This window comes from Phacochoerus africanus, chromosome 1 (assembly GCF_016906955.1).
Source record: "Phacochoerus africanus isolate WHEZ1 chromosome 1, ROS_Pafr_v1, whole genome shotgun sequence".
Classification (NCBI taxonomy): domain Eukaryota; kingdom Metazoa; phylum Chordata; class Mammalia; order Artiodactyla; family Suidae; genus Phacochoerus; species Phacochoerus africanus.
The window spans coordinates 288,285,706-288,313,032 of record NC_062544.1 but is presented as its reverse complement, the minus strand read 5'-3'; the positions used below and the strand labels follow the sequence as shown (position 1 = coordinate 288,313,032).

General features: G+C 66.7%; 1 protein-coding gene and 1 long non-coding RNA gene across 2 annotated transcripts; both read right to left on the bottom strand.

Annotated features, from left to right (window-relative positions):
• Window positions 1-1,661: 1,661 nt before the first annotated feature.
• On the bottom strand, window positions 1,662-20,307 carry COL6A1 (collagen type VI alpha 1 chain). Its single transcript, XM_047798364.1, has 35 exons — window positions 20,072-20,307; window positions 19,420-19,549; window positions 17,882-18,082; window positions 17,300-17,459; window positions 16,990-17,118; window positions 16,869-16,889; window positions 16,718-16,738; window positions 16,595-16,639; window positions 15,819-15,872; window positions 15,316-15,360; window positions 15,197-15,223; window positions 14,994-15,020; window positions 14,858-14,902; window positions 14,568-14,621; window positions 14,335-14,397; window positions 13,641-13,703; window positions 13,485-13,538; window positions 13,359-13,394; window positions 13,031-13,093; window positions 11,734-11,796; window positions 7,919-7,981; window positions 7,203-7,265; window positions 7,035-7,085; window positions 6,737-6,772; window positions 6,301-6,363; window positions 6,093-6,158; window positions 5,538-5,573; window positions 5,183-5,219; window positions 4,991-4,999; window positions 4,682-4,815; window positions 4,344-4,453; window positions 4,029-4,212; window positions 3,771-3,951; window positions 3,099-3,128; window positions 1,662-2,978 (listed from the first exon to the last, which is right to left on the bottom strand). Exons 1-35 carry the CDS (start codon window positions 20,166-20,168, stop codon window positions 2,356-2,358), a joined length of 3,084 nt encoding a protein of 1,027 aa, XP_047654320.1. The 5' UTR covers window positions 20,169-20,307; the 3' UTR covers window positions 1,662-2,355.
• A 3,903-nt stretch (window positions 20,308-24,210) lies between these two features.
• LOC125137570 (uncharacterized) lies at window positions 24,211-27,079 on the bottom strand. Its single transcript, XR_007137440.1, has 2 exons — window positions 25,300-27,079; window positions 24,211-24,642 (listed from the first exon to the last, which is right to left on the bottom strand). It is a non-coding gene; the product is annotated as an uncharacterized LOC125137570 (long non-coding RNA).
• Window positions 27,080-27,327: the final 248 nt, after the last annotated feature.

The window sequence follows — 27,327 nt, the reverse complement described above, 5'->3', positions numbered from 1 at the left end:
CACTTTACAAACATCCGGCCCTCGAGCCCGCGCTTGGGTGGACTGTGGGCTGGGTCGGAATATAGGACCAGAGGCGGCTGCACATGCTCTGTGCGCCCGGCGCTGGCCGTGGGTCCTGGGCAGCTTCCGGATGGGCTGGCCGGCAGGGGGTGAGAGGGGCTGGCGGAGGCCTTCTGAGCACCCCCTTGGCCCCGTGGGCCCCTCTCTGTGAGGACCACGCTTCCGGGGAGGAGGGCAGAGCTGCGGGCTGAGGATCCAGAGGGATGGTGGCAGCGCCTAGAGAGAGGCCAGGACAATTGGGGCGGGGCTGGCAGACCCGTGCCCTGTGCTCCCGCTGTGCACGGAGTCGGTGCGGGAAGCAGGTGCTGGAGCCTCGGGCCTGCAGCCGAGGAAGGAGTGGGATCCTGACCCGCTGACAGTAACGGGCAACTGAGTAACTGTTTGCACGTGTTTGCAGAATGGTCTAAGACCTGGCCCAGCAAAGGTGGGAAGGATGCAGGCCTGGTGGCCTTGAGACCCCCTCACGGAGGGCTACAGGGGGGCTCCTAGGAAGAAGCGGGAGCCTCGTCCTTGTCTGGTGGGTGTCGGGAGGCTGGGGTGGGGGGAGTGCAGTGAGGGGCCGGTGGCCTGATCCCAGCCAGACCCTGGGCCTGCCTAAGGGGGGATTTCTGACTTCCTACTTCCCTTCAGGAGGAGGTCCCGGGGGTGACCCCCCTCCCCAGGTGGGGCTAGAAGAGCCCCCAGACCCAGGCTGCGTCCTCTCTGATGGGTGCAGCCCTGGGTAACCAGGAGGGAACCCGAGCTCAGTGGGGCGGGGTGGGGAGGGCCCCACAGGAGCTCAGGAGGCTCTTTGCATAAAGCCCTTTGCTTGGTCTGCCGTGGTGGGGGGGGGCGGCCCACAGCCCTCCTGGCAGGCGCTTCCGTGTCCTGAGCCCACCTTGCAGCCGAGGACACTGAGGTGGTGCGCAGGTGACCGGCTCACGGTCACACTGCTGGGCAGTGGGGGTGGGGCAGGCGACCCCCCGGGTGGGGCTCCTGGTGACAGCCCGGCAGTGGACTCCCACGAACCTAGAGTGACAGCCGTCAGCAGCCGACCCCTTGGGAGGAGAGAGCTCGGGGTGCTGTTTCCCCAGAGTCGGGGGAGCGCCCCCCCCACCGCTTGGCCTGGAGTGAGGGCGCCTCCCAGGCCCCTCCCAGGGGACACTCTCCAGGGTCCCTTCTGCCCACTTGCCGGGCCCCCACGCCTCTGCGGCCCGCCCCACACCCCTCCCCCACGGCCCTGGGTCTGCACCCGCCCCCCAAGGCAGGGCCTCTCCCGAAGCGACAGAAGTGACAGGGTGGACGTCTGCCTTGCGTGCCTTTTCCCTCCAGAAGCCCCGGGCGGTTTTGGCGCCAGAATGCTGGCCCTTTGGGGGTTTAGGGCTGGGGTCTGGCCGGCCCTCCCAGCCAGCCCCCTCCATGACCGAATCTGCTTCTGCCTCTGCAGCCCAGGGGGTCAGGGCCCCTCCCGGCTCCTCCCCAAGTCCTGACCCAGAGGAGGGGTGACCTCGGTGGCGCCCGGCTGGGCAGTCACCTCCCCCAGATCCTGTTCTCCGCGGGGGCAAAGTGCAGACACAGACGGGGCTCAGCTCCTCAAAGGGACGACGACCGTGACCGTGGGGGGAGGGGAGTGAAAACCTTTATTCAGAAACGTCGGACGCGGTTGAGGAAAACCCAGGAAGGAGCAAAAGCCGAGCTGACGCAGGACCAGGGGCCCCCGTAAAGTGTAGACCAGGCACCCCCCGAGGAAAAGACTTGGTCTTGTTCTCACTTTGCCGCCGGTGGCGGGGCCGGGGCCGCGTGGGGATGGGAAAGAGATAGCACCTTTGCTCTGGGGTTGGGGGCCCCGGGGCCGGGAGGCCCGGGTTCTGTTGGTCAGTGTCAGGCCATGTCCTGAGCCTCCCGAGCCCTTGGCCTGAGGCGGCTGGAAGCAGGCGGCCAGCGGGGGCCGTGCTCGTGACCCGGCGCCTGGGGCTGTGCTGAGAAGGATGCTGCAGGAGCTGCGAGGAAGTCAAACTCGGGGGGGGGGGGCGTGGCAGCGGGGAGGCGGTCATCGCTGACCCCAGACGGAAGGAGAAGCCAGGCTTCGGGGCTCTGACTCGGGATCGGGGGCGGCTGACAGGCAGCGGGGAGGGGGATGCAGCGCAGGTGGCAGGAGGGGCGCCTGCAGAACCCAGGGCTGGGGGGCACTGGGGGCGGACTGTGCGGGGGTGGGGGTGGGCCAGGCACGGGGCGGCTTTTCAAGCTTCTCCTAGCTGATCGGGTGGGTCAGGAGATTGGGGTCCAGTTCTCACGTTCAGGGCTGAGGCTGGGCCGCTAGTCCAGGGCCACCTTCCTGGACACAGTCTGGTAGAAGACGCCCCGGAGCAGGGCCTGGTAGCTGGGCACGCGGAAGAGGTGGCGCTCGCCGAAGGCCACGTCGTACTCGGCCGTCTTGCCGGTGACCAGGACGCGGATGTGGGGCTCGTTCACCTGGCGGCCCACCACCACCACGAAGACCTCGAGGCCCGCCCGCTGGGCCTCCTGCACCGCCTTCTCGATGGCGGCCGCCGTGGTGCCCTGCGAGTTGCCGTCGGAGAAGAGCAGCAGTTTCTTCTTGGCGGCGCCGGACGAGGCCTCGCGGTAGAAGCGGGTCACGTAGCCAAGGGCGTCGGTGACGTCGGTGGCGTCGTTGAAGAAGCCCATGGCGTCCACGGTGCTGGCCAGCACGGTGTAGTTCTGCAGGAACTGCAGCGCCGCGCGCTCGGGCTGCTGCTGGCCGGTGCCGCTGTACTGCAGCACCGCCACGCGCACGTCGTGGGCCGGGTCCGTGCGGCCCGCCGTCAGAAAGCGCTCGGCCAGCCGCTTGGCAAAGCGCTTGGTGGTGTCGAAGTTGTGGCTGCCCACGCTGGCCGAGCCGTCCAGCAGGATGGTGATGTCGGCCGGGGAGGAGAAGGTGACTGCGGGGGACGTGGGCGGCCGTGAGTGCCCGCCCCGGCCCCGGAGGGAGCCCAGCCCCAGCCACCCCGTGGCCTCCAGCGGTGCCCCCACCAGTGCACCATCCTCCCCCTGGTACTCACTCGGGCAGGTGTAATCCGGACACTTCTTGTCTGTAAAAGAAAAAACCCCACAGAGTGAGCCCAGCTACCGCGGGACCGCCGTTCCACCTGTGACCTCCCCGCCACGAGAGCACCCCCATGGAGGGCAGTTGGCCACCTGCCCCCTCCCCCCACCAGGAGGGGTGTTCCTTATCCAAGAGGGGCCCCTTGAGGGGTGGACGGGCCCCCAGGCACCAGCCCGGTGAGGGGGAGGCCGGAGCCCTGGCACAGAGAGGAGGCAGGGTGGGCTGTCGCGAGGTGATGCTGACCACGTGCCCACCAGGTGCGCCGCCTGGGCTCGCTCCAAATCTGACCCTAAAGCTCCCTCTGGCCTTTGACCGGCTGTGTGCACCGTGGACTCAGCTCTGACCCTGGCTTGAGCCTGGACGGAAGGTGGGCCCCTCAAGGGGTCTCAGGCTCCAAGGCCAATCACTGCACACGCGTGGGGGTGCGCTGGCCCTCAGACCTCGCGCACGTGTGCTCACAGCTCCAGGACGCACCCTGGGCCACGACATCCCCCAGCGAGAGTGTGACGTGGCTTGGGGGAGGCGGCCGTGCTGCTGGCCGGGGGCTGGGCGCCTGATTCCCCGGACAGAGGCACAGGGTGGGGGCGCGGAGCCGCCTCAGCCAGGGGGAGCCCCCCCCCGCGCCCACCTATGCAGATCTGGGTGGTGATGTTTTTCAGGAAGGCGTCGTCCAGCAGCTCCGCGTAGTTCTCCTTGACCAGCGAGATGCCCGGCCGCCCCGGGGTCACCAGGCCTTGGCAGGAAATGACGTTGAGTTGGTCGGAGCTCGCGGCTAAGCCGAACACATCCTTGATGCCCACGGAGACCACCTGGGGGGAGGGGCGGCGTTGGCACGGCCCTGGGCGGGGACCGTCCCCCCTTGTGCTCCCGGGCGCTGTGGCCGCACCTGGATGTCGGGGCCGCAGAGCACGCTCAGCGGGGTGGTGTCCCTCTGGGTGTCTGAGCGGCCGTCCGTGATGACCAGGGCGATCCGGTTGTTCTGAGTGGGGGGCAGCAGCTGGCTCCGGGTGTACTGCAGGGCCTCGCCCGTGAACGTGCCTCCGCCCATCCACTGCAGCTTCTTGATGGCTCTGCGGGGCCACAGCTGTCAGGGCCCGGGGCGGGGGCTGGGGGCAGGTGCGGGCAGGGCAGGAAGGGGGCCGGCCTCAGGGGGGCCCCGGGGGACGACGTGTGCAGTCCGCTGGCCGAGTGGCCCACTCACTCCTTGAGGTCCTGGGCGTTCCTGATGTTGGGGTCCCTCAGGTCCACGTGCTCCTGCATCTGGTTGTGACTGTACTGGACCACGCCCGCATGGGACTGCCCAGGCTCAAACTGCACGGACGGACGCGGCGGTCAGGGGGGCCCCCCAGGGCCCCTGAGGTGTCGTGCCCCTCCGCAGGCCGCCCCTCCGCCCACCACCTGTCCCAGGTTCCCCCGGCCCCAGGCGCCCGCGGCGACGCTCACATTCTGGTGGGTTTTGAGGAGCAACGTGTCTGTCCCAGGGCCCCCAGCCCCCGGCCCTCTCCTCTCCAGTGTCAGGGGGCCCAGGGGCCCCCTCACCTTGACCAGCTCGTCCCTGCTCAGCCGGTCGATGACCTTGACGATGAAGTCCTTGGCGATCTCGAAGTTCTGCAGGCCGATGCTCTCGGAGCTGTCCAGCACGAAGAGGATGTCGATGGGGCCGCACGTGCACTCTGTGGGCGGCGGGGCCGTCAGCCTCGGGGCGCTCCCGGGACCCCTCCGGGGCGGGGCTGGAGGACCCGAGGGCAGGGGAGGACGCCGGGGCCCACCCTGTCCCCGGGTGTGTGGGGAGAGGACGGGGCGGGCCGGCCCCGCAGGGTCGCGCGAGCAGGGCCGAGGGCCACTCACCACAGCAGGCTGGGGAAGAGGAGAGAGGAGGTTACAAGGGGCTGAGACCAAGGCCGCCAGCCCCCCCCCCCCCGCCCCCAGCCCCGCCCTCAGGACTTTCCCCCGGGGAGGGGGAGCCCGCGCCCTGCCTCCCCGTCCAGCCCAGCGGCAGGACATGCTTGGGCCGAGGACGCTCCTCAAGGAGGCACTCACAGCACATCTTCATGACGATGTCCAAAATCTCGCATTCCTGGGAGGGAGGGGACACAGCGGCATGAGGCCCTCCAGGTCCCCACCCCCTGGGACCACAGCAGGGTGGGGCTGGGGTTCTCTGCTCTGCCCACGAGGGCCCGCCTTTGGGACACGGGCACTTGATGTGGTCCCGAACATGCGGCCCCACGGTCATTGCCTGTCCCCCTGTGTCATCGCGTGCCCCTGCCACGGTCATCACCTGTCCCCCCCCCCAGGGCCATGATGTGCTCCTTGTCACTGTCGCAGCTCCCCACCCCCACAGGACCCTTGGTCAGAGCGGTTGGCCCCCACAGACGTTCACAGACACCCCACTTACATCTGGCCCCGGTGGTCCCACATGTCCTGGGGGTCCCTGTTAGGAAAAGGACAGAACAAGGGTGGTGAGGGCAGACCCGGGGGCCTGCTCAATTCCTGAGCTGCGGGTCTGCACCCTGGGGCTGCCCCCTCCTCCATTTAGGGCCCCTGAACACTAGGGGGGGGGGCCTTCTGCACGCTAACGGCTGGGGCACCTGCTGCTGCCATCCACTGCTTGACAACTGCCTGACACAGCCTCTCTGGGGGTCTGTGGGCACACAGGCCAGGGCCCCGCCTGCAGCTCACCCTCACTGCAGGGTGGGGGTGTTCCCACTGCTCTGACAGTGCCACCTCCGTGGGCAGGTGCCCCCCCACCGCCGGCACCGCCCTGTGCCCGTCACGCCTCACCTGGAGGCCTGCCCTCCCCCTCTCTGTCCCAGGCCCTCCACCCCAAACCGTGGTTCCCCCATCCCACCTGCCCAAGCCCGCCTCCCAGCCCTTCCCCGAGCCCTGCTCCTGAACCCACCCCCCAGCCCTCTGCAGGCTCAGGGTTGGGTGCCCGCCTGCGGCCACTCACCTGGGGGCCTTCAGGGCCTCGGTACCCCTTCGCTCCTTTGGCGCCTCGGGGAGCGACGTCGTTGTTCTGGGGGCACAGCACCGCGTCACTGGCATGAACACCTGCTGCGGGCCTGTCCCCTCGTCCCCTGGACGCCTGGCCCGCCCTCGGAGCCGCCTCCCTCCTCGGCGGGTGGGGCTCCCAGCCTGCGGGGGGGCTCTGCACTTACGTCCTCTCCGGGGTCCCCGGCTTCTCCTTCGTCCCCCTTGAGGCCGGGGTAGCCTTTAGTGCCCTGCAGGTGACACGGGAGCAGGGTTAGCGTGACCCGCTCAGGGTCTGGGGAGGGCAGGGAGCCCACATCCCCAGAGGGGGTGGTCAGTTCACAGGGGCGGCCGGACGGAGATGGCGAGGGGCTGGGTGGTGCGTCTGCATGTGTGTATGCTTGCACAGGTGTGGGAGCAAAGGGCTGTGTGTGTGTGCGTCTGTGTGAATGGGTGTGTGTGTGTGTGGTGTGGTGTGAGTGTGTGTGGGTGTGTGTGGGTGTGTGTAGTGAGGTGTGTGTGGGTGTGTGTGTGTGGGGTGTAGTGAGGTGTGTGTGAGTGTGTGTGGCTGTGGGTGCCCGCATGCTCCTCCAGCAGCTGAGGGAGTGGATGGACTGTACTCACGTTTATCCCGGGAGGTCCCCTGCTGCCCGGATAGCCCTGCAGGGGAGGCAGGACCGTCACATGGGGCTGGGGGGCTGGGGGGCCATCACACTGGGCTGGGGGGGGACAGTCACACGGGCTGGGGGGGTGGGGGATAGTCATACCTGGCTGGGGGGGCGGGGGGTCAACACTGGGCTGGGGGGGGGGTGAGGGGCAGTCACACCGGGGTCGGAAGGGGAGGGCCGCAAGGGACAACCCCAGCCCTCAGAGCCCAGTGTGCCCAGCTGGCCGGAGGTGGGGGTGGGTTCGGGGCACTCACGGGGAAGCCGGGGAAGCCCTCGGTGCCGTTTCCGGGGGGACCGTCTTCACCCTGGGGAGCAGACGTGTGCGGTCATCGTGGGACTCGCCCCGGCCGGGCGCCACCGGACCCCAGGGCCCCAGGCAGCCCCCACCCCCCGGGCCATGCCCTGGGGCCCGTGTCACTCACCCTTTCCCCCATCAGCCCGGGGTCTCCGGGGGGTCCTGCCGGCCCTGGGGCTCCCTTGGGACCCTAAGGAGGAGAAGGCGAAGTGGACCCAGGCCGCCAGCCACACGGGCTCCGAGGCCGCTCGGAGGGAAGGAAGGAGACTTTGGTGGCGTGACGTCTTGGCACAGCACAGAACTCACTGGAAGGACCTAAACCATAACCGGGGGCCGGGCAACCTTCAGGCCTCAGAGGCCACACCTGCCCCGTGATCCACCAGGGGGGGACCGGAGGAGGAGGTGACGGAGCAGGGACAGCGGTCCCCGGGGTCGCCGGCGGGCACTCAGACGCGAGAGCCCGGAGGAACAAGCAGACTCGGCCCCGGGCGCGGCCGCCGCGAGGAGGTTGACAACGTGCTGAAAATTCTGGAGGGAAAACGACAGAGAAGCCCTGGCCGGGGGAGGCAGAGAGCGGGCAGGCGGGGAGGGAAAGGGAAACTGGAGTGAAATGAGGCAGGCTGTTCGCGTCGCAGCTCTCTCGGTGGGCGTTTTAGATTTCAACTCTTTCCATATTTTTCTGTGGTTTCTAAATCTCCCCAAGTGCACATGGATGGTGAAAAGAAATGAGACGTTTCCATGTGCCAGAAGCACGGGGGTTTCTTCCAGGGAAGCCCGGGCTAGCGGGTGGCGTCTAGGGTCAGGGCTGACCCCGTGGGGTCGGGGGCAGCCAGGGGCACTCACCTCAGGCCCTGGGGGCCCCTCGTCTCCGCGGTACCCTTTCGGTCCAACGGGCCCAGCCTCACCCTGCAGAGAGATGACACCCCCGTTGGGCCCTCGCTGCCCCACGGCAGCCCTCTGGCCCCAGACGCCACCCTTGCTGGCCTGCCTTTCTGGGTCCAGGCTCTGGGTCCCCTGAGCGCTCCATGACCACCCCAGGCCCAAGGACGGAGAGCCAGCTCACATCACCCTCTTGAGGCCGCCCCTGCCTGGCCCCTCTGGGCCCACAGCAGGACTCTGGACTCAGAGGCCTGGGCACGGGCCCTGCCATGAGGGCCCCTCTGCCGAGGTCCCTCTTGGCCGGCCTCCTCTCCACTCCCGTTATCCTGCCCAGGAGGCTGCTCTGGCCCTGTTGCCCCACCACGAGGAGGCAGGAGTCCAGCCGCAGTCCTGGCCCTGGCGTTTTTCAAGCACTCGGCAGACCAGCCATGGGGACCAGCAGCCCCAGCGTGGGACACAGGGCTCACAGGGTAGGCCGGGGGCCCTGAGACCTCCCTGGGGCAGGAAAAGGACACAGGAGGGGCTGGCCTCGTCTGGCGGTGCCTCCTGGTCCCTGGGAGTGCATCCTGAGAAATAGGGACTAGGGGACCGGCCTAAGACAGAGCAAGACTGCACTCGGGCCAGCTGGGCTGAGGGCAGCGCTGGCACCCACAAGGGGGGGGGCACATCCCGGGGTGGGACGAGGGCGGTCGGCCTGGTGAGTGGCAGGACAACGGGACCCTGTCTTCCATTTCTCCTGCTTCCTCCCAGAACTGTCCGCACAGATACCTGTGTCCCGGGGTCTGGAGTTGGCGGGGTCGGGGGTGGGATCGAGGGGCAGGTGATGGGGGCGGGGGGCGGGGGCAGCACAGAGCAGAGCCCGGGGAGCTGGGATGTCAAACGCCCAGGGGGATGCTGCCTGGGCTGGAGGTCAAGTTCACGGTGGACTGTTGAGGTGGGTCACAGGCTGAGGGGGCACATGGAGCCTCCTCCCAAAGGAAGCAGCCGCCGCCAGCACCACCTGGGGTCCCCGGGCCTGGGGCAGGGCCCCCCCCCGCCTCTCTCCCCACACCCTGTGGTTTCCTTAAATGCACGGTGACTATTAATTGCTCTGAAATGAATGCTGCCAGGGATCTTCAGGGAACACGCATGGTTCCGGCTTCTAGCGTTTTGTGCGACCGCAGTCTTGAAGAGCTTCCTGAAAGGTGTGGCGGGAAGAACCGGGTCGTCCGGGCAGCTTGTCTGGAGCCCCTGGAGCCCCTGGGTTCTGCCTGGGAGGCAACCCCCCCCCTCCCGTCCGGGAAAGCCAGCAGGACCAGCCTGGCCTGAGGCCACAGCGGTTAAGTCGTGTGGACTGAGCGAACCAGAAGGAGGCAGGGCAACAGCCGTTCCAGAAAAACATGCGTGGGGCGGGGGAAGTCTAAACATGACCACAGTGCATTTTAATCCCCAGCAAAGACAGCAGCCGCGCACCCTGTGACAATCGGCGAGCTGCTCACTGAGTCAAGCCCGGGCGAGCCTGCCATTCTCCTCACCCTACAATTGCCACTCCAGACGAATAAAGACGGGAGCAAAAATATAGTGAAAGGGGTGAGTGCATTTGCAAATCTCTGAAAACCACAAGATTCCAGAGACAAGGCCGGGATGTAGCTGACAACTGGCAGGCATCTGCAGGTGGATGTGGGGGCATCAATGTGGGAACACGGAGCCCGGCGGGAAATGAACACCTGCCCCGGCGGAGACCACGCCCATCTTCCCATAAAGAGCCAAACCAAGAGAGGAGCAAAGACGCTCGTCCGGAGTCTGACCCTGGCTCATGCTGGCAAGGGTGTGGATGCAGAGAGCTAGATGGGTGCAGTCTATCTACCCCCGGGGCGGGGGGAGTAAGGGGGGCAGAGAGCTAGATGGGTGGAATTGTTGGGCAAATGGCAACTCACACACACACCACTGGGGCCAGGACATTTCATCACTAAGAATCTACATCCTGGATCTAGCCCTGGAATTTCTTCAGAACGGCTGGCTGGCTGGGTGGATGGATGAGCAGGTGGTGGGCAGAGGGGTGGATGGATGGACGGACGCCTATATCCACAGATAGAAGATAGATGAACAGACAAATGACAGGTGGATGGGTGTTAGGTGGACAGATACACATATACACACAGATGATGGATGGATGGGCGGATGGATAGAAGGGGGATGGATGGATGTTTGGTGGATGGGTGATGGATGGATGGAGGCTCGGTGGGTGACGGGTAGTGGGTGACAGAAGGACAATAGGTGAGAGATGATGGACAGATGGGTGATGGATGGAGGCTCGGTGGGTGATGGGTAGTGGGTGACAGATGGACAATAGGTGAGAGATGATGGACAGATGGGTGATGGATGGAGGCTCGGTGGGTGACGGGTAGTGGGTGACAGAAGGACAATAGGTGAGAGATGATGGACAGATGGGTGATGGATGGATGGAGGCTCGGTGGGTGACGGGTAGTGGGTGACAGAAGGACAATAGGTGAGAAATGATGGACAGATGGGTGACGGATGGATGGATGTTTTGTGGGTGACGGGTAGTGGGTGACAGATGGACAATAGGTGAGAGATGATGGACAGACAGTGGGTGACGGAGGGCTGCATATACAGTGATGGGTGGACGAATGGATGGACAGACGAGCCGACTGAAAGGCAGATGGATGTTAATACACATCACAGTATTTCCCATAAAGCAAATACGGCAGACACTCTCCGTCTGTGCTGCCGGGGATGACAAGCGCCAGGAATCAGACCCTTCCGGGGGTAACAGGGAAGAGGCCTCATCGCAGGCCATGTTCACGTCTGTGTAATCTGCCTTCCTCACTGGACTGCCAGCCCCACCCCCGCCCCACGGGAGCCGCTCCGGGGTGTGTGCCTCCCGCCTTCCAGTGCTCCCCCTGGGCCGGCCGGAGCTCGAGTGGGCCCTGCAGACCTCTGCCAGGACGGCCTGGCCACCAGGATGCCACAAGAGCCCCAGCATGGCCTGGCCAACGCCACCCACTAACGTGGCCGCGGCAACATCAACAAACCTGGTAGCCAGGCACAGACCTCGTCGCCCTGGCTGAAGTCGGCCTGGTGCTGAGCACCCGTGCCGAGCGTCCCCTCGCCCAGCCCGCCGCTTCCTCGGGCCCCCACTCCCCCTGCCCCCAGGACGACCTCTGGAAGGTCACACCCAGGAGTTCTGGAACTTTCCCTGCGCGGACACGTCCAGTCAGGATCACACTTGGGCTCCAAACGCTGAGGGTCCCCCCTCGCCCACCTGGTGTCTCCAGGGGTCTCCACACTCCGTCTCTAAGCAGGGGCCTTTGTCTAGGCTCCGACCTCTGTGCCCCACCCTGCCAAGCCTGGGGGCTTCCCCAGGGTACCCCTGCTGCTGCCAGCCCTGCCCCGCGTGCACCCTGGCTTTGACCCCCTCTGTCTTCCTCCAGCACCAGCCAACACAGGGCAACTCTGAATACCCAGGGCAGCCCCAACTCTGAGGGCAGTGGGAGGTCCCACTCCCTTGGGGCCGTGGCCTGGCAGGCGCCCTCCCTGGGACGAAGAGCACCCCCTGCGAGCACTGGACCACCTCGCCAACCTGAGTCAGCCCCCCGGCCCCCTGCCCCCGCCACCTACAGCTACCCCTGCACCCCCAGGTCTCCAGGCCATGCCCCCTGCAGGAAGCACCCCAGGTCAGAAGTGGAGAGAGACCCCCCTAAATCTGCGAGCTGATCCGAGCCAGCAGCGCTGACGTCATGCGGACGCCCTGTCCCTCCCGCAGCCGGGCTTCCTACCGGGTCTCCGGGGACACCGACGGGGCCTTCTCGTCCCTGGTCACCTTGGGGTCCGGCTTCACCCTGGGGAGGAAAAGCCTCTGAAGCAGAGACGGGAGGGGGCTGCCCAGAGCCGGGAAGGGCCCTTGGCCAGGGCGGGCAGCAGCCTCCTCCTCACACTCGCCCGCGTGCCCCCTAAGATGCGGCCGGGAGACTGGCCAATGAAGGACTCGTGTTTTCAGGGACCCAACAGCCCTCCTGCGGCCCGGAGGCAGCCCCCGGCCGGCCTCTTCTCCTGCCCCCGTGGCCAGAGCTGTGGGCGACTACGCAGGGCACTTCCCGGAGGCGTCAGTCCTGTGTCCCGACCTGAGGGACCGGCTTGGAAGGGGGAGCCCAGGGAGTGGGAGGGGTTGGCCTTGGCTCGGTTCACTCCCCGTGGGCACGCCTTGGGCACGTGTCTGGAGGAGGAGCACGTGCCCCCAGTCCTGCGTGTCGCCGCCAGAGGGACAGCGTCCTGTGCTCCGGGGAGCGGCCGAGCCGGCGTCTGCAGCAGGTGGAGTTCAGCCGCGCCCGAGGCTGGGAGCACAGCACCCTCTGCTCCTAATCCCGGAGCTGGGGGTGGGCCTGCTCCCCGCAGCTGGGCAGTCTGCTCTCCACCACACCCTGGCCCCGCCACCTTCCCCACCGGACCGCGGGGCAGAGGGAGCCCAGCACGGCCCGGGGCGGGAGGCTGGGGCAAGGCTCCTGGGCCAACCCACCCTGCCACACCGGACGTTGTAAAAAAGAAAAACTGTCCCCAGGAGGAGCACAGGCTCCGTCTGCAAACTTGTGCGGAGCTGGGGGACCTCAGGTCAGGACCAGCCCAAGTGCAGCGTGAGGGGCTGGCTGCGTCCATGGCAGGCGTGAGGTCGGGCGGCTACACGCCACGTCCCTTCCCCACGCTCGGTGGATGTGGAGCCGGACACGGGCCAAGCCCACCTGAGGCTGAGCAGGATCTTACACAGGGACGAGGGCTGCAAACCAGCCTGTCCAGTGACTTCCCGGGTGGCCGTTCCTGGCCAGTGTGGTGACCTCTCCTGGCCTCCCACAGGCCCTTGAGGTAACCGGGGCTGTGCAGCTTGGAGGTCTGGGCTGGGGGCCGAGCTGCTGCATTTCCCACACAAGTGGGGGTATCTTTGGAAAGCGGAAGGCGAGGGCATGGCTCACCCACATCCGGGGCCAGGGGGACCTGGGGTGTGTCCTGTGGCTCTGACGGCCTGACCCCAGCCTCGATCTGTGCCCCAGGGGCTGGGTCCCAGCTTTAGGACCAGTGACTCACCGGGTCTCCTCTTGGGCCCCGAACGCCTGGGGTCCCCCGCGGTCCTCTTTCCCCGGGGCCGCCCTGCGCAGATGGGAGCAGAGGGCAATGAGGCCACAGCCCAGGTGGAGTGGCGCGGGGGCTCGAGGCCTGGGCCCAGGGCCGCCCTCCCTGCCCCCAGCAGACGCCCAGGACCCGACCGCTCCATCCCCACACCCTGTCCCTTCAGAGGCCAGAGTCCCACTGGCCCGCGTGGAGCTCCAGGACCTGTCCACCCAGGACACGGGGCTGGTCGTGCCGGCCACGTCTGCCCCTAAGCGGTGAGGCTGGAGCCAGAGCACCCACTCACCCTCTCTCCCGGGGCGCCGTCTGGTCCTGGGTTCCCCTGGGATTAAGAGGGATGAAAGCAGGCGTTACTTTCTGCCGAGCCGGCTGAGTCCTGGGAATGGGGCAGGAGGCCGCAGGGAGTTCCTACCTCGTCGCCGGCTTCTCCCTTCTCTCCGGGGGGACCGGGCTCTCCAGGCTCGCCCTGGGGGCGGAAAGTGCAGATGCTCAGTCCCTGACCCTGCAGCCCCTCCCAGGGCCCGGCCCACCCGCTGCATCAGGGGTGGGGTGCTGTGTGCCTGCTCACCTCGTCTCCAGGGGGACCTGTGTTCCCTGGCCGCCCAGGCTCCCCATCTGCTCCAGGCTCCCCCTGGAAAGACAGGGCTGTCAGCCCTCAGGCGGCCACACCTGGCCATCCTGGGGGCCCGTGACCCCACGCTGGCCGTCCTCACCCGGAGGTCAGGCTGCCAGCCCTGAAGGACCACAGGGCCCTTGGACGTCAAGGACGCTCTCCCCTCACTTCTCTGCACAAAATCCACCTCCTGGGCTCAAACACCGCCCTTGTGCGAGGAGGCCCAGAGTCGCCATGGGGACGGGCCCGATTCTGGGACCCCCGTGTCGTTAGGACGTGTTCGGGCCAGAGTCCACGTAACCCCTCCACCTCTCCTAGCACTTCCTGTTGCTGAAAACCCCGAGGCGAACCAGCCACAGATTTGGATTCGACTCAGATCGCACCGTCCCTGGGCCTCGCCCTCCGCACGCTCGCCACATCGGTATCGCCCGTTTGTGCCTGACGTCACGTGTGCAGACAGATGCTGGGACGACATGCCGGGCTGCGGGGAACGTGGACGTTCCCGAGAGGCCGCGGGCGGGCAGGTGCGGAGGAGACGGTGTCCGAGGCTGAGGGACGAGGCTCCCCGGGCAGAGGCTCCCGCCCGCCCTGCCGGCCCCCGAGGGCAGCGGCGAGCCTCGTCCCCCCGGCCTGGCCCTCAGTCACTGACCTTCTCGCCTTTCAGTCCGAAGGCGCCCGCATCACCCTTGGGCCCTGGGGGTCCTTGGACACCCTGGAGAAAGGACGCAGAGTCAGTCCACAGTCTGAAGCCGCAGCCACCAGCCGCACATGCAGGGGAAAAGCTCGACGGCCCGCAGGACTTCTTGCGCATCAGAGGGAGAGTTGAGGCAGCTCTGACTCCCGGGAACTTAGTCTAGGACGCCCCGAGAGAAAGCGACTTACGTCGAATCCGGGCGAGCCCTTGCAGCCTGGCAGGCCGGGGTACCCCGTCTCCCCCTGCAGGAGGAAGGCGGTTTTCGTGATTAAGGCTTTGGGCTCTGGTGCATCCATCCCCTTCCCCAGAAAGCCCCGCCTGGCGGAAGTCACTCTGAGCTTGGCTGGAGGGCTTTGCCACCTCAGGGTTGCCCAGGAGTGCCCACGCACGAGACCCTCCTCCCCAGCTCCACCAGGGTGGCCAGCTTTGCCCGCCATCCCTTCTCCAAACCCTGGGGCCCCCCCCAGCTGAGGGTGACCTTCATGCCATCCACGCCGTCAATGCCACGTTTCCCCTTCTCGCCCTGCAAAGCGCAGAAACCAGAGAAGGTCAGGCAAGGTCAGACAAGGTCAGACTGCACCCCGCGGGGCAGTGCCCCCGCCGGCCACTCTCACCTTGTAGCCCTTGGGTCCCCTGGAACCCTGTGGAGACAGAAAGGGAGGGTGAGGGGCTTGGTCTTCCTGTTGCGGGGCCAGGTCCCCAAGGGGGCCTCGCCAGCCGGTGGCCGCCCGGCCACACCAGGAGCCGGCTGCGTTGTCCCTGTCCAGTGGGGGCTCTCCATGCCCCGAGGGACGTGTCCCCATCACATTTCACTCACCTTCTCCCCTCGGCTCCCTTTTTCTCCCTACACAGCAAACAGAGGCAAGGAGCGACAATTAGGGGGGCCCAGGCCGAAGAGCCCAGGACCCCAGGGAAGGCCGCAGGAGGGGGGCCCACCTTCATGCCCTGGTAGCCGACGGGTCCAAGGTCTCCGGGCCTCCCCTGCAACAGAGGAGAGTGTCAGACCGTCGTGGGGGGGCAGCCCCGCCCAGCCTCCTCACCGCCACCCGGCCCAGGCCAGGTCAGCTGGACAGACCAGGCTGACTGACCACTGACCTGAGCCCCAGAAGAGCCCTGCTGTGAAGGCCCCAGCCTGCCCCCAGGGGCTCCTCGGTGGAGCTCCGGGGAGGGCGGCGCAGGGCCCTGGGGACACTGCCATGGAGGGACAGTGACCCTGCCACCTGCCCTTTCTGCTCTGCGGGGTCTGCCTGGGTGGGAGGTGCTGGCAGGTGTTGTGCGCTGTGCCCTCCGACCTCGCCTCCCACAGGGCCATGCCCTCGGAAGGTCAGGCCCCCACAACGACGGTACTCAGAAACCAGCCATCCTTCCAGAAGTTTCCGCCGCCTGAGTCTTCTCAGCGTGCCACCCCCCTCCCCCAACTGCAGGCGCTGGACACTCACGGGGTCTCCGGCTTCTCCTTTCTCCCCGGGAAGCCCTGGCTTCCCTCGTTCTCCCTGGAACACAGAGCAGAGCAAGGTTGGGGGACAAACTCCATTTACTTCTAGAAAGCTGGTGAAAGGGGCTCCTACTTGCCTTAAGGAGCCACCCCACCCGACGCCCGTTCCCGTTGCTCTCAGGCACCTCTCCTCGGGCCCAGGCTGGGTCTTCGAGGTCAGGTCCACAAGCTCCCTCCACACCCCTTGGTTCTTTTCTCCCCGCCGCCCCCCCCCCCCCGTTCTTGTGGCTGCGCTGGGCTCCCAGGGGCGGCCCGGCTGGCGGGTGGATGGGCACAGACGCCCCCCCGGGGAAGGGGCTGCTGCTCAACCCCCAGGTTGGCAGCCATGAAGCTCACAGCGGTTGGACCTGAGATCTGGACTTTGACGAGTGAGCGTTCAGGTTTGGATGTTGGCAGCTAGTTTGTCTTCCAAAACCTCGGCCCAAAGTTCTCTTGCCATGGGCCCACGTTTGCACCACCTCATGGTGGGGGCACCCCCAGGAGCAGAGCCACAGGGGACACTCACTCTAGAGGCCACTCCCTCCATCACAGGGAGGGGGCCGGTGCAGGGGACCCCACCCCACACCAGCCTTCAGCCCCCACATCCGCCTGGGGTCATCGGCTGCCTGGGTCAGGGGCTGCCTGGGGTCCAGCCGTGTCCCTGACTCCTGATGCCAGGCTGCAGGGACAGTTCTCCAGCTTCCCTCCCGGAGAAAGGTGCGGGCAGGTGTGGCCACTCACCTCGTACCCAGGGTCACCCCGCAGCCCTGGAGGTCCCCGGGCGGGCTGCAAGACGCAAGAGGAGAGTCAGCGCGAGACAGCATCTGGGCAGGTGGGGTGGGCGGGGGATGGGCGCTCACTCACCTGGCACTCGAAGGAGCAGCACTGCGGGAGAAGGGACAGAGGGACACGTCAGAGAGCCCGAGCCCAGCCGCGCTGGCAGCCCGAGCTCTGCCTGCTGGTGGGGGCGCGGGCGCCTGCCGTGCTGTGCGGGGGGTCAGGGGAGGGGGCTTACCACTTGCTCCACGTTATTTTTCTGAAAAAGGAAAGGGAGAGGTCGGTTCAGCTTCCCGCCCGGCTCGGGGCCGCGGGGGCCCGGCCGCGGGGCGGTGGGCGGGGCGGTGGGCGGGGCTCACTATCATGTCGGTGATGGTGTCGATGGTCTGGCTGATGACCTCCTCCGCGTCGCGGCTCTGACCCCAGTCGGCCGCCGTGAAGTTGCGCCGGTACGTGTGGTCGGTGGCGATGATGCTCAGACGTGGCTCCTGGCGTGGACGTGCCGGGAACAAGGGCCGAGGTCAGCGTCCGCGGGAGCACAGCCCCCCCCCCGCCCCCCCCCCGGCCCCGTCTCTGCTCCCGGAGCCCCGGTCCCCGGCCTCTGCGCCCCCCCGGGGTCACGCCTGTGCCCCTCCGCGCGTCCTGCCCAGGCCCGGTGGGGGTGCCCACCAGGTGGTCGGGCGTGATGGCCACAGAGAAGACTTTGATGCCCAGGTGCTTGGCCTCGTTCACGGCGTCCTCCAGGCCCCCGCAGGGCTCCTTGTAGCCCTCGAGGGGGTGCCCGTCCGTCACCACGATGAGGTACTTGTTCTCCTTCAGGTGGGAGCCCCTGGGAGGGTGGGGGTGGTGAGACCTGCGGCCCCGACAGCTGGGGCCCCCAGAACCGCAGGGCTGAGACCCCGGTCGGGGCGGTGGGCTAGAAACCCAGAGGGAGACCCGGACCCCAGGCCGCTCAGGCACGTCACTGTTTCTCGCGTGACTGGCCACACGGTGGGATTTTTGCAAAGGCTATGAAGTCAGAAAATAAGGTTTTCTGGGGCCAGACTTCAGGTCCCTCTGCCTTCGGGGGTTGAGGGACGTTGGCAGCTGTGGGGCAGGCGGGGGGGGGTGAGGGGGGGTGGGGTCACCAGCACGACCCTCTCGGCCCCCAGGACGGGTCTTGGGCACGCGGGGCGTGGGGACAGGCCGCTCCCCAGGCAGGGGCCACGGGCGTGTCCGCAGACCGAGCAGGGAGGACCGCCGCGCACTCACCCCACGAGCAGCTCCTCCAGCCCCTTCTTGATGGCACAGTCCGTGTAGGTGCCTTTGCCGAAGTACTTGACCGCGTCCACGCTGTCCTTGAGCGCGTCGCGGCCGCCGGGCATGCGCGTGAGCCCGCGGATGATCTCCACCTCGTCGCTGTAGTGCAGCGCGCCCGCGTTCCACACCAGGTTGCGGTCGCAGCGGTAGTACCTGCGCCACGTGGGGGTGAGCCGGGCCGCCCCGGGCCCAGGCCCGCTCCCTCCCGCCGTCCATCGAGGGCAGGTCGGCCGCCCTGTTACAGGCGCCCAGACTGCCTGGTCCTGTGACGCCCCGAGAGGAAGGAGCCTGCGGTTCCCAGGCTGGGCTCTGCGCAGGGCCTGGTGGCTAGGTCCTGGCCCCGGGGGCCACACGTTGCGCGAGGAGGTGGTCGGGACCAGCAAGGGGGGACGTCGTGTCCCCTGTCTCCAGGACTTGCAATGAGCTTTGCGTGCTGGCCAGCTTCAGGGCCAGGCGGTGGGGGGCAGACTCTCGAGGACAGCAGTGGGGCCAGGCGGTGGGGGGGCAGGGAAGGCTTGTCCTGACAGGGACCCTGGTGGGGGCCCCTGGGTATGAGCGACCTCCTCTCTCACCCCATGTTCCTCTGCCAAGGGTTTCGGGGGGTGGCCAGGCCCTCCCGCCCATCAGCAGATGGGTGACTGGGGCCCCTGCGGAAGCCAGCAGCATCGGCAGCAGGAAGAGCCCGCCTCTGTTCACGGGTGGGAAAGCAAGGCCCAGGCCAAAGCTCCCTGGAGGGGGACGCTGGGCCGAGGGCTGCCCAGGCCCCTCCCAAGGCACGTCCACACCTGGGCCCTTGCTGCTTTGCTTCCTGGACCTGGGCATCTGGGGAAGCGGGGGTCTCCACAGTGCCCTGCCCTGGGCGGCCCCACCCTCTGTCCTTGAGGCCCCTCCAGGTGTGAGGTTCAGGGCCCGGCTAAGCCAGTCAGTGGGTCAGCGGGTCAGTGGGTCAGCAGGGACAGGGTGGGACGGGGAGGAGCCTGTTCTGATGCGAGCCCCTCCCCCTGCAGCCCTGCCCCCGCCTCACCCACTGCCCATCCATGGCTGCCCCCCATGACTGACCGAGTCAGTGATGGCCAGAGGGTGCTGCCCCCAAACCAGAAGCCGGCTGGAGGCCATTCCCACTGGACAGGGGTCTGTCTGGGTCTGGTCCACGTTCTCTGACTCTCCACAAGGGCAGCAGTCAGTGTCAGGTGGTTGGAGCCAGGGGGGCTTGGCCAGCCCAGTTGTGGGGGTGGGGGTGTTTGGGGAGCCCCCGTCCTGCTCTGTCCCCACCAGCCTCCTGGCTGACCAGCCTGTCCCATCTGAAACGCAGCTTTTTGTGGCCCATCTGAGCCACACAGACTAGGGGTGGCCCTCGACTCCCTTCTCAGGTGGGGGCGCTGACGTCAGCTCCGCTGGCTGGGCTGTGGCCGGGCGACACCAGGCCGGCGGCCCTGGGCCCCGAGCCCTCCACCGGGAGGCTCGTAGGCAGGAGGAGGCTGAGGTCCTACCTGTCCTTCAGGTTGTCGATGAAGCGCTTGGTGAAGGACTTGACCTTGTCCACCAGGGCCCCGTAGGGCTTCAGCCTCAGCGCCACACTTTCCGAGGTGTCCAGCACGAAGAACAGGTCCACGGGGCAGTCTGGGGGGGCGGGGGGGGGCGGCTGGGCTCGCACTGCACCCACCGTCCCCAGGCGAGGCCCAGCCAGCCCCCTGCACCCCACAGGGCCCTAGAGCCCAGGCCCGGGCGTCCCGCCCGGATCAGATCAGGTCAGGGTCCCACCCCCGGAGGTGCCGCGTCTCAGCCCCTTTCTCCCCACTCTCCCAAGTTGAATTTCAAACCCCGGGGCAGGACCTTCAGGAAGAGGGGCGAGAACGCTGATGCTGTTTCTTCGCTGATGCCCGGTGGGGGCCCAGGGAACCAACGAGGCCGAGCGGGAGCAGCCGGGCGGGACAGGCCGAGACCCGGATGAGCTTGCCTTCCTCCGTCGGGTCCCCCGACTCGGCCTAACGTCCCCCCCCCACCCCCCGCCCCGGCCAGCGGGGCACCCCGCTGAGCGCTCGCAGAGCGAGAGGAGGGCTGGGGTCCCCCCGGGGCAGGACCTCGCCCAGTGTCGGGTCCAGGCCGGCTTCCCAGAGTGGGCGACCCGGCGAATCTGCTCACCTTGGAACGCGACGGCCCTTGTGTCTATCAGGTCGTCCTGCGCGGTGGCCCAGCAGGCCTGCAGCAGCAGGGGCAGCAGAGCACAGGCCAGCTTCATGTCACCGGCCTGGTGTCACCATCGAGCAGGGGCAAGAGGCAGGGCGGGCTGGCGAACACCAGTGACCCGAGAGAGAAGCTGCGAGGAGCTGCTCTGCTCTCCCGGCCGGGCCGGCGTCGTTGCAGCGCAGGAGGGAGGCGGGTGGAGGGAGGAGCGGGAGGGAGGAGCTGGGGCGGGAGAGGGGGGGCTGAGGCGGGAAGGGGGGAGGGGGGTCCTCCCAGCTCTGGTGAGTCACCGGCTCTCTCCCCAGCAGGGACGCTTTGAGCCCTGGACGCCGCACAGCTGAAGAGGGACCCCCCGGGTTGTGGGGCTTTTTCCGCGCTCCTGCTCTGTCGTCGGTGAAGCAGCCTGCCTGCAAGAGCCCGGACCCGGGGATGGTGATTTCGGTTCCCAGCCTTCGCGGGGGGCCGGTCCCCTGGCGACTGTGTCTACAGACCACATGCTTTTTAAATGTTTCAACTCCAGGGCTTCCTCTGACTTCTGAGGTTTCGCGTGCATGTCTCTTCACAGTTTAGTCCAACACACACTCACTCTGAGGAAAGATACTTTGCATTTTTGTGGGGAAACAACAATAACCACCCATGCATTTGTTGTATTTAAATATCTAGAGACCGAGACAGAGACAGACAGACACACAGAGAGACCCGGATTCTGAGGACAGGTGTGAAGGCCCCACTCTGTGCCCAGTGGGTGGGCTCTGGATGTGGCCCCAGAGAAGGTTCTGGAAGAATCGTCCCAGAGCTGGAGCTGTTAACACTTGTTCTGTAGTTTACGCATGCAAAGGTCTGTATGACTGTAATAAAGAATGTTCGAGAAAACCTTCAGAAATTATGTCTTTCAGGGAGTTCCCTCTGCGGTGCAGTGAGTTAAGGACCTAGCGCTATCTCTGTAGCGACTCGGGTTCCGACCCCAGCCCGTGCAGTGCGTTAAGGATCCCGTGTTGCTGCAGCGGTGGCGTAGAGCCCAGCTGCGGCTCGGAGTCCACCCCGGCCCGGGAACGTCCACAAGCTGCGAGCGCGGCCAGGAAGGACGGGAGGAAGAAGGGAAGAAAGAGGAATTATTCCGCTCACAGGTCGTTCCAGGCGTTCTTCTGGTATTTTCCACACCTGCTTTGTGAAGCCTTTGTGAATGAACCGCGGGGGTGGTTTTCCCCTCCCTGGTCTGGTCCAGACCCTGCAGGGGTCACGTCTCTCTTGCTTCTGAGTCTGGTGCTCAGCCCCGCGTGCGAGGCCGTTACCTGCTCACGCGTCTCTCGAGTCCGAGGTCTTTTCTTTGCGAGGCCGGCAATTCTGGTCCTGCAGGTTTGGGAGAAGAAATTGGAGTACGTTGTGTAAAACCAGGACCATGAGACTGGGCGGCAGGGGCCCAGATGGGAGGTCACGGGGGCCATGGCGGGGCCTCTGGCCCTCCCTGCGGGGTCCTTGCTGGGTGGGTTTGCAGACACCACTGGTGTCTGCCCCACAGTGAGGACGGGTGTGAGGGGTGCAGGATGCCCACACTGCTGGGCTGGTGCCCCAGGCAAGGTCACCAGAGAGGTGGGATGGCCTTGGGCACAGCCTCAAATTCGCACACCCCAGAGTCAGGGCTGGGCAGCAGATCTGTCCCCGCATTGCTCCTGGGGCCAGGTGGAGCTCGCAGCCGCCCTGAGGGTGGAGTTCGGGGGCTCGCAGCCCCTCCGCTGTTGGAGGGGGGGACTGGCGGCAGCTCGGCGCCCTTTCCCTCTCCTTCCTCCCAGGAGCCTTGCCGACCCCTCCAGGGGTGCAAGGGTGTCACTGGCCCCAGAACAGCCTTTGGGGAGCAGGGACGGCCCCGTGTGAACCCAGGCTGGGGTGGGGGCAGGAGGGGCCGCAGGGGGTGGGAGGTGTCTGGACATCCATGCGAGGCGAGAGACGGGCCCAGGTCCGCAGGGACTGGGCTGGGAGGCTGCAGGGTCTTGGGGGGCAGTAGCAGGCCTGTTGCAGGGTCGAACTGACCCCCGCCTCTCAGGTGACCCTGTCCAGGCAGCTGAGGTCTCCAGGGGGCAGAGACAAGGCCTGGGGTTGGGGGACGGGATGAGGGGCCTTGGGACAGGGCGGGCCCCAGGCCCTGCAGGGAGGGTCGGGGGACTATTTCAGGTCTCCTGCCCCAGGGGTGCCCCAGAGACTCAGTGCGCTGTACCCCATGGTGCCCGGAGGTCCCACAGGCCACCCTTGGGGACCCAGGCTTCCGAGGGTCTGGGGCGATAGGATTCCGCCCCCTGGCAGGAGCCCTCCGGGAGCCCCCTGCCCCTCACAGGTCCCTGTAACACCAGAGCGCTCCGGGAAAGGGGAAACTGTTCGCCTGGGCTGTCCTCTGCCTTGGGGTCAAAACCACGAAGCGGGCGGAGCGGGAAGGAAAGAGCGGCCCCAGGGGCACAGCCTCGGGCGCTCGGCTCAGCGCGGAGCAGCCGGGAGCCCTCCCCACCGGCTCACGGGAGCAGCAGCGCCCCCTCGGCGGCTTCCTCACCGCAGCCGGGCGGACGCCTGTAAAATTCCCTCTTCTCTCCCCCCACTGCCGCCTTTGTAGCAGCCGGTGTGAAGGGCCAGGGCCGGGGGTGGGGGGTGGGGGGGGGCGCTGCAGCCAGGGATCAGGGGCCCCCAGACACGGGTCCCCTCAGGAAGAACAGCAGGGCAAGTGCAAGGGTTTTTAATGGAGGGGCTGAAGGAGTCCGGGGCAAGGCGGTGAGGCCAGAGCAGTTCCCTCCCGCCCTGGTCTCCCGGCGGGAGCGCCTCAATAGGGATGCACGCCCACGGGTGATGCCCCCCCACCGATGGGTGACGCTCCTCATGGGTGACGCTCCTCATGGGCGATGCCCTTCTGATGAATTATGCCTTTGATGGGTGATGCCTCCCTGACGGGTGATATCCCCCTGATGGGTGATGCCCCCATGGGTGATGCCCCACTGGCCCGGGCATGTGGAGAAGGTGGACACACCCTGTGGGCAGCAGGGACCCCTGCCAGACCTCGCTGTCTTTGCCTCAGGCCCTCAGAATAATTCCGTCCCCACAGAGGATGAGAATGGGTGCTCCTTCCATGGGCCGTGTAGCCCTCAGCACCTCCTCTCCATGTGCTCACAGCACAGCGTGCAGCAGCGAGGGTGGTCAGCAGAGTGACCCCACACTGTGCACCATGCCACCCACCAGCTGGCAGTGCCCCAGGCCACCCAGCCAGGGCAACGTCGAGAGCACCCAGCCCACCATTCGTGGCCGGGTTTGCAGCCATGGCCCCCGGAGCACGGTAGGCGCGGGTCCTTCCTGCCAGCTCTGGGCGGCTCCAGAGCCCCACCTGATGGCTCTCTTCATCCTCTGACGGACCACCCGCCAGCCTGCAGGCCCAGGGTGTGCGTGTGGACCCCTCTGCTGATGATGCCATGGTGGGGTCACACCTTCTGGTCGGAAGTGACCAGCACGGATGGAAGCCAGACAGCTGCCCTCGCCTCCGTCCTGGAGTCCGAGGCCCCAGCTAGACGGTTCGGATGCGCTGCCCCTGGAAGCCGAGTCCACTTTGCTGATTGCTGACGCTGTGAGCGCTGATTTCTGTGTAGAAATGGCACTTTCTGGGAAAACTGTGCATTTATACTGGCAAACACGACTTTTCAGGGCACAGAGGGCTCCCCCTGCCTTTCGGGTCAGACTCGGGGTCGGTGGGCAGATCTCACCCCCTCTGTCCTGGTGGGGAAACTGAGCTGGATTGTCGCGCCCGCAGCCACACAGTGGACCAGGCCCCATGGCGACAGACTCAGGCCGCTGGCGCAGCCGAGCCCTTGCCCCCGACTGCGCGCCCCCCAGGCCCACCAGGGCCGCGTGAGCCGTCCCCCACGGGCTCCGAAAGCTCGGGCTCCCCCTGATAAGACCTTCCAGACCAGAAGGGCCCAGAAGATGGGGTGACCTGGGGGGAGTGTGAGGAGCCTGCCCCCTTGAGTGATGGAGGCGGTGTTTCCGGAAGTTTCTGCCCCTTCCCGGGCGTGGGTGTTGGAAAGCCGCCTTCATTTATAAACACCAAAGACCCAAACCCTCTTAGCATCTGTTGAACAAAACCGTTTTTGATTCCTTTTTAATGTCTCAACTATGGAGTGAGTTCCTTCCCAACTTAGAGCGTGATTCATCAAGGAAAATGTTTTCCATGGTTACACATGTGGTTGCCATGGTGATGAAGCGGTGCGGACGTCGTAGCTGGCAGGGATGCCAGACCGGTCAGGCTCCGAGGGCAGAGACCGTCCTGGCTCCTGTCACTGCCCCAGCTTGGCCACCCCGCCCTTCTGCCCTCGTCTCCGCGAGGGCCCCTCTCCTGGCCGGCTTGACTGTGGGGTCCAGAGGCCTGGCCCCGGGCATCCGGGCACCGGGGCACCCAGTGCGGCCTGTCTCCCAGCCTGTCTGCTGACCGCAGGATGAGTCAGCTGGACCGGAAGCAGCCGGTGGTCGGATGGGCGTGAGGGCGCGGGGGGCTGGGACGTCGTCTGCAGGGGCGGAGAGGGGCGGGCCCGTCACACCAGGCTGGCCCCCCGGGCAGAAGCGCTGGGCACTGGGGCATCTGAGTCACACTGACCCGCAGGCGGGACCCGCAGGCGTTGACTCAGGTCCTAACTGACGGTCGGCAGCGGGAAGGCAAAGCCAAGAGAAAAAGAGGCCAGGGTGGGAACGGCAGCCGCTGCCGAGCGGGGGGGGGGGGGGGGGGGGGGCTGGGCTCCCAGCCTTAGACGGGAAACCCTGGGGAGCCGCCACCACCTGTTGTTGGCGAGGGCTAGCGGGTGGGGGTGCCCCCGTCAGCGAGTGTGAGTTAGAACAAGTTCATTGCCAGAAATGCATCCCGCAGACTTATTTGCAAAAACTACCACAAAATGCATGGTTTTTATCGAAAAAACGTGGTGACACCCCAGAGACTCAGCAATAGGGATTGTTCAGTAAATCACAGGCCGTGGGAAACGGAGCTGGACGGTGGCCTGGCAGGGGGCTGCTGAGGGACTAACTTGTCTGGGGAGGCTGGACGCCCCGCTCTGGTTCCTGGGGGCCCCGGGGGAGGCTCAGGCTCCCCTGTCTGCCCGGTGTTCATTACCGCGGGCCTGTGCGACCTTGGGTGAAACTGCGCTGAGAAGCTGTCCCCAGGCCGTTCCTACCTGCTTCCCAGGATGGCAGGAGCGCCGTCCAAGCCGCTCTGGGAGACGTGTCGTGCACCTGGCCTGGCTCCCGGGCCACGCGCCTTGGCCTGATTTGCTCTGTCCTGCTGCCCAAGAGCCGAGAACTCGACTCTCTGGTGGGAATCACTTAGAGGCCGTGGCTGTGAACCGTCTCTGAAAGAAACACTGAAAAACTGGGGGGCGGAGGGTGTCGTCTGGACGAGGTCAGCAGGTGCCGAGCCCGGGGTCCTGGGTGGTGGGCTGATACCTCTGCCCAGCTAACTACCAATGAGACCCGAGGCCTGAGGTCATCCCCCAGGTCCCGCAGGATGTTGTGACAGAGTGGGAGTGGGCTGGTCTGGGGGGCTTCCCACGCCCCATCAGAGGCTGCTCGGACCCCCACGCCTGTGACGTCTGGTTTCACAAAGTTCCCAGGGTCTGTGGCTGAGGTACATCTGGTTCCTGGGGAGGTCCCCTCCGCCCCCCACAATGAAGAGAAGGTATTTCTTTGCCAGAGTAGGGGAGTGGGCCAGGCAAAGTGGGCACAAGGACCCTGGAAGACGGGCCAAGGCAGGGTAACGGCGCCACGGGTCTGAGGGGTTAATCTTTCCCCAGCTACCTCATGCTGGCCCCTGTTCCGTGGAAAAAGCAAACCATCTGGCAGTGAAACGCCTTTCGCGGCTGTCTGAGGCTGTGGGCGAAGCTTGGCAGCCGTCCTCAGAGACAGAAGACTAAGATGCAACTGGGGGCCCACGGGAGGCCCAGCGGGGCCCTGGGGTGAGGCCTTCCCAGGCAGTGACAGCCAAGGGCCGCCCCCCAGCAGGGCCCAGAGCCCACCAAGTGGGGCCCCCAGGGCGCCAGAGCATCCTGTAAACAATAGTCGCTTCCTGCCCTGCTGGCCCTGGGGGGCTGGTCCCCAAGGCAGGGCCCTGTCCTGGCCTGTCTGCTGGGCGTGGGCAACGAGGCCATGGACAGGACCCTGGGCTGGGGGCAGCACCCCCTAGACCTACCCCCCCCCACCGGCTCCCTCACCCCCACCTGAGGGTGGGGGTCCCTGTCTTGCCTGGCAGGTGGTGATGTGGGGCCAGGACTCCCATGGCACAGGGCTGCCCTCCTCAGCAGGTGGGGGCTGGGCAGTACCTGCGGCGCCTCCCTTTCCAGCTCCCTCGAGGGCGGGGTCACTGGAGCCCGATGAGACCCTCGTGCTGAGCTGCAGGCCCCGCGGCTGGTCTCCAAAATGATGCAAGGTCACTGCACACTGGCAGGCATGTGACCAGGGACTTGGCGGCAGGCCTGTCCACCCCCTTCACACGGCCGCTGAACAAGGCCTGTTGGCAGGGGGAGGGAGGGGAGGCCAGGGCCCCTCCTGACCAGCAGCCCCCCACCCCCACCACGGACAGCCCTCCAGACCTCTGGACCCCAAGAAAAGAGGGCGTGCTCCCCGCCACTGGCCAGGCGCGGCGTCACCCGAGTCCCGGGTGACCACACAACTGTTCTGCAGCCGCCCCCCCATGTCCTTCCCTAACCCTTCCCAGGAACAGGGTCTGCAGGGGCCACTCAACCCTCTGTCCTAGCCACAGTTCTGGGACGCTGCTGGCATCGCCCAGTGTCCCTGAGACCCGGAACCCGGAGAGCAGGGGCCGTGGGACCAGCGCTGTCCCCTACTGGCCGTGTGACCTCGGGACGGGCGTATGGGCTTCAGAGGCTCCGTGTCCTCGTTTGTCCAGAAACGTCCACACACAGGCTCAGGGCTGGGAGCTGCAGGAGGGGCGGTGGCAGGGGTGTGGGGGCGGCGGGGGGGAAGCTTGGACGTCGGTCCGGGCGGACCCGCCCTGCCGAGCCTGAGCCCACATTTGGTCTCCATGTTCCCTGCATTTGCTTCACATCCGCAGACAGAGGCGCTGGGTGTGGGGGCAGAGGGCTCGGGGGAACATCTGGGTTCTCAGGAACTCGCGGTGGCGGCGGGAGGGGAGCGCTTGGCCTGTCGAGTCGAGCCGGAGGAGGGGGCTCAAGAGCAGACGTGCTGTT